We start from the raw sequence: 6,000 nt of genomic DNA on the forward strand, positions 1-6,000 counted from the left end.
GCAGATACTTACATGTTTTTCTAAGTAAACATGGTCAAGTTCTGTTAATTATATTTATTTCTCACTTCACATTTGCATATACAATGTGTTTGATGAGGAAGGGGCATTATTTTACCACGTATTATACGTCCGAAAATAACCCTAGTTTGCTATACAAATGATAACTCAAAAATGCTTCGTTACGGATTTGCAGGGTGTTGAAATTTAGTTTAAAAAATTCAAAATTATAAATTACTTCCAAACGCATAAAGATGTTTAACGAAATTTTCCAGGGATCAATATATTGATCTTACAATATTTTGCACATTTTGCAATAAAAAAAATTTTGTCAGTGGCGTACGTTGCTGCGCACTACCGACATTGATAAGGGAAAAATGGTTGGCCAGCCACTGTATTTTTTATTTATTACAAATAATTTTATAATACCTTGTTTTATCACAAATAAAAAATATCTCTTGCATGTTTTCGCTACTTCAAGTGATTCTAAAGTAAAATTTGTGGTAGATGGGCCAAATTGGACAGATTGAAATGGAAACCACCGTTTGTATTGGAGTAGATAAAAACCAGTGTCTTGCTAAAATTATTAATTGATCATTTACTGTCACGAGCGTTTTTGTAGTCTGTAGCGCATTCACAACTCAGTGGCAAAACTAGGTAAAAATATTAAATGTTCTGAAAGGTAGACTCTTTTCAATCAATGAAAATACAGAATTACAAGTGTTCAAAAATTAAACCTTTGCTCTCCACATACTTATCGACTGTTATGAGATCAGCTCAGTTTTATGTGCTCAATTTGGTCCACCTACCAAATATCTTACTTTAGAATCCTAACCACTTGTCAATGCAAGAGATATTTTTTATTTGTAATAAATCAAGTAATAATTAAAAATACACTGGCGTACCATTTTTTATCATCAATTTCAGTAGCGCGCAGGCACGCACGCAACCCGCAAAATTTTACAAAATTATTTTATTGCAAAACATCCGTCTTTCGTCTGGCTATTGATCCGTGAAAATTTTCGTTAAAATATCTCTGTGTTTTGAAGAAATTTATCATTTTGCATTTTTTAGTTGAATTTCAACACCCTGTAAATTCGTAACGAAGCATTTTTGTACTGTCATTTATATAGCAAACTTGGTTATTTTCGCACGTAGAATACGCCGTTAGAAGAATGCCCCTTCCTCATAAAATAGCTTGTATATCCTTAAAATTGTCTTTTGATTTTAAACTCCTATCATAATTAATTTTGTTATGACACCATTATTTCTTGTACAGTATATATACAGAGTGAGACTATATACACAAATTTAAATACGTTTTGTAAGAATATGCTATCTTACAAAATTGTGGATCACTCTGTATATTCAGAGCGTTCATATCATATAACCACCAGTTCTGCTTCATAAACATGCCCAAAAAAGCAGTTTTTTGTTATACTGGTTGTCGACATTCGAGCTTTTATTCGATTTTTCCATTCGGGTTCGTGCAGTGTTCAAGATATTTGGCTAAAATTTGGGAAACCATGTTCGGCTCTAGATTTACAGCGTTCAACATGCCAAATGATTGTCCGAATGTACAGGGTGATCATTTTTTTCTGCTCAGATCCCCTTTTATCACCCCGAATTTTCTTGTGGTGCGCCACTGGCGTCTATCGCTTTGAGAAAATCTTCGTTCGATTTAGAACATTCCTTGCCTCGTTCATTTCTTTCGTATCTGCCACCGTTTTCGAGCTATTTGTAAAATAATTAATTTATGCATGTTGTGTAATTTTGCAAGAATCATTAACTGCCGAACCGAGAATGGCTAGAGGAGGTTTCCTTAGTGCAAAAAATAACATAACAATAATTTAAATTTCAATACCGTGAACCTTGAATAGGCTGCCTTTGCGAGCAGGTCTATGAAGCAAAAATGCTTGATTATTGCTGTTTCGTATACAGAGTTTCTGTTTGTTTTTTTAAATACTGCCTTGTCCATGTTTTGTAAGCTTTTGCAAAAATTTGGAACGTTGATACACAATAGTAGTACTACATGCGTTTATTGTTTTAATGTGCAATTTTAATTAAGTAGGATGTTTAAAATGATGAAATCATTGCCGTATGTTAGGTGCAGCTGTTTTTGTTTAGCACAGTCTGGAAAAATATTTCTATATCAGTATATTTTGCAAGACTAATTATTACATAGAGGTAGGGAAACCCCTTATTTATTATTAGTTAATTAGAACTGCATGCTAAGAGAAATTGAATTAATTATTTTATTAATATATGCTTATTATATTCTTAAATTTCCTTCTTTAATTACTATATGCAATAGATTAAAAGTAAAGTTTGATTAGGAGTCAAGTAAGCAAACGTATTAAATAAAGTAAACAACTTGAATAAGATAATATCGCAATAAGAAATATTGGTTGTATGAGCGAGTAGAACGTGGATGTTCTTTAATTTTTAAAAGATCAGTAGCTTATTCGATCAGTTAATGCAAGGCTTTTATTTACCACTGTGTTTAAAGACTAGCGATGACAACTGAACTGATTATTATTTATTTTACTTTGCATAGAAGCTCAATCTATTGATCAATAAAATCACTTGAATTTTATAACCGTTCGAACGATTGCGTGGTTGAAATGCCCTTGTCAAGGTTTACATTTATAAGCAGATTTTTCGTTAAAAATTCAACTTTGCCTTAAAAGTAGTCTAGATCAAGGTTTTGCTCACATATAGTTCGGACTGACATGTTTTTTATTAATTCATATTCCAATACCTACTGCTGTTTGGTAAATAATTTAGGGTGAAATAATTTTTTAGAAATGTGCGGTAGTTATCATGTTAATATCACATTATATTGTCTTGCATTAAATTTCCTTACAATTAGCTTTAAAAAGTGGTTCATTAAGAAGCGGCGCAATTATTTTTAATAGTAAGTATCATAATTTGTAGATTGATTCAAAGCAAGTTTCCAGCAAATATTATTACTAGCGCTGTTAATGACCAAGTAAGTAGTAGTAAGACATGGCCAAGTAAGTCCAGATGTGATGGGTTTTACAGGTGCATTTTCTGAGGAAAGAAGTTAATATAGAAAACTATTATAAGGAAGGTCTCACTATACTTATCGCATCTTTGAAGAAAATACGGGTTTTCTCGTTATTCGTTTGGACCTTGTGCAGTGGTTGAAAAAAGAAAGCCACTGCCCAGGTTATGCGGTAAGTTCCGGATATTTATTCTTTTAGTGAATTAGTCATCTTTATTTGATCAACGCCCGAAAGAAGTTTCAGATTTTTTTTATGAAATGGCTTAGGATTTTACACCTTAAAATATGGAGCGTGTTGGAGGAATAAATGTTTCAAGAAAGTAAGGAGAATTTTGTACAGCCAGCAAGGGATTTTGAGATATCCCTTGCCTTTTTTTGCAAAACATTTTTAGTTGCTTAAAAAATAATAACATACATATTTAATTTTTATGTCACTATGTCTTTTTTGATCCTGAACTGTATTATAATTTAGTTGAATCTCTCACTGCTAATCCTATAATTGATTCGTTGGTTTAAAGGAAATCAATTCATAGACCTTATGATTGAAAGAGAATGGAACTAATAACAGGAAACAAATTGACAAGTGTAATGAGAAAAAGTATAAATATTATTATCAATAAAATAGAAGACCAAATAATAGGGATGAACAGAGAAAATGGTGTTTCTATCCAAAATATTGTAAATCGTCCATCAAGCACGTAACGAAACCGAACATTCGAAGTGCTCATAATAAATAGAAATATAAATTAACAAAGTCTAACTTGTATTTTGTAAAGTAAGTATTTTCGATTTATTTGATAAAAGCTATGTTTTTAGTTCAAAAGTGGTTACCCCGTTCTCATACCGAGTTGAGTCATCCATTTAGTTGGAAGACCCTAACTTTTTTTATTAAATTAAAATTTAATGCGAATACTGAATTAAAATTAAAACACAGTCAAACTTTTAGAATGGGAATTTGCTAGCAACCTAAAATTTTTGTAAAACCAACCATTTTGACCATTTTTTCGAAAAATTTGTACAAAACCCCGTTAAAACGATGAGATAAAATTCAATTAAATCATCATTTTACAAATAGTGTATGTTATACTTAGAACCTATGAGTTAAAAATATCGAACAAGCCCATCTCTATTTCGAGCCCTTAAAGATTAGGACCCCTGGGATGTTAACAAATACGATCCATTCATGACTATATTCTCTGTTTCGTTCAATGCCAAGCACCAAAGCAGGACAGCCTTATCAAACTTAGTGCGTAGTTCACGTGGTCCAAATGCGCTAGAGGCTGTTTGCCTGTTTAAATTTAGTGAGTCAGTTGTGTAAGGAAACCTGCTTGAGTGTAGTCGATAGGGAAAAGTGTTACACTGCCAAATTCGACTTAATCAATTTGTTTATTTTTATTTTTGTGAATAACATTAATCCCATCTTTAAAGTGAAAATCGGTGTTTCAGAGCTGTTAAACAGTTTTATTTAAAAAAATGAAACGACGAGCTTGTGAAACAGACTTGCGAAGGGGTGATAACGTGGTGTGTTTGCTTTTTGATAAAGACCGTTAAAGAGTTGAACTTGAATAGATAGATCAACACTTTCGGAAAGGTTTATCGTCGTCAAATTGAGTTATTTACGGTTGAAAATGTCGTTTTTCAACAGCAATAAAAGTTTTATCAGCTCACCATCAAGGGATAATTCGTCCAGGAACAGTCTCGCACGAAGTCCTTCTAGCCCTTTTTGGTGAGTTCAACATGATTTTTTTTCATTTGTTAGTTTTATTTATCGTTTATTGTTAAAATAGGAAACCCGAGCACATAAATACAGGGTTTTCCATTTAGCCAGTTTACCCGCTTATCTACAATTTTATGGCGGATTTATTATTGATGCATTTTAAATGGAATAGCAGCTGATTTCAACCCTGCCTCTACAAATGTGTAATCATATTGTTGTGCTTTGTACAGAAAGCTCACTATATTTTGTTTACAGACGTTTTTACTGTTTCTTAATTATTTATTTAATTGCTGCTATTGTTTGTTTGCAATTGTATATTTATTTTGCGCCCTTTACTAAGTCCTGAGTCATATTTATTATTTTGGTCCGGTAGCGTCCAAACTGAATGTATTTCTTCAAAATACCCAAAACTTTGAAACGCGCATGGGTTTTCAAAAATGCCGATTTTTACTTTATTTGAAAGGATCGATTATTATTTTCTCTTAGAGATTAGAGTCCCAGCTGTTCTTTTTGAGTGGCACAATTTTTTAATTGAATACTTAAGTTCCAATATCTTAAACCAAAATATGTTCATATCAAAATTACTGACCGCAACACAACGCACAAAAATTTTGGAAAAGTGTCAATAAAACAAAAACAAYAAATTTAATTGTCGGGATGATTTCGTCAAAAATCGCAACAAGGACGTAGTACATATCTGATATTTTGGAAATATTTAGAATATTTAAACGATCATKTTCAATTTGGTCGTCATATTACAGYTTAACAGGTACAAATCAGCGGGCACAAATGTAAATAAATTCAATTTAAACGTAGGTATACAAAATAATTCAGTAAATATCGTTCTTATAGTTTGAAAGTTCACGTCTTGAATAAAAAGTTGTGTCTCTGATACAACTTTTTCGGATAACTCGCAGATGGATACTTGAATTTTAAATGTGCTCCCATTTAATTAATTAAAAAGTGCATGAAAAAAGGTCAAACGGAATGTTAAAAACCTGATAAACCGAGCTTTAAAGTGGTATTTTATATCCCTAGAAAAAATTGAAAATGAGATCTGCCTTGATATTTTAACTTCAACGAAGGAAATAAATATTTACGAACGCTCAGCTTATCACAAACAGTTCATTTTGTTTTCGTAGGCAGAAAGAAGTATAATTTATACAAGGTGTTCCAAGTAAACGAATATAGGAAAATTAACTTAACAGTGGTACTTAGTTGAGAGTGGATTATTTAAAATGAAGATTTTTTTATAAAT

At 31.7% G+C, this 6,000-nt stretch overlaps 1 protein-coding gene across 2 annotated transcripts in view; it reads left to right on the forward strand.

The window, feature by feature from the left end:
* Positions 1 to 6,000, forward strand: part of LOC109543617 (early endosome antigen 1) — a 45,629-nt gene that overhangs the window by 3,240 nt on the left and 36,389 nt on the right. The window contains exon 1 of one of the 2 annotated variants that reach the window (XM_019913423.2): positions 4,318 to 4,751. The exons of the other annotated variant lie outside the window; for it this stretch is intronic. Within the exon in view, the coding sequence (XP_019768982.2) occupies positions 4,654 to 4,751 (98 nt within the window). The 5' untranslated portion in view covers positions 4,318 to 4,653. Of the gene's footprint in view, positions 1 to 4,317; positions 4,752 to 6,000 lie in introns of those variants that run through there. 2 annotated transcript variants of the gene reach the window in all.

This window comes from Dendroctonus ponderosae, unplaced genomic scaffold (genome assembly GCF_020466585.1).
Source record: "Dendroctonus ponderosae isolate FM_Combo_2020 unplaced genomic scaffold, Dpon_F_20191213v2 Dpon_F_20191213_3, whole genome shotgun sequence".
Lineage (NCBI taxonomy): Eukaryota > Metazoa > Arthropoda > Insecta > Coleoptera > Curculionidae > Dendroctonus > Dendroctonus ponderosae.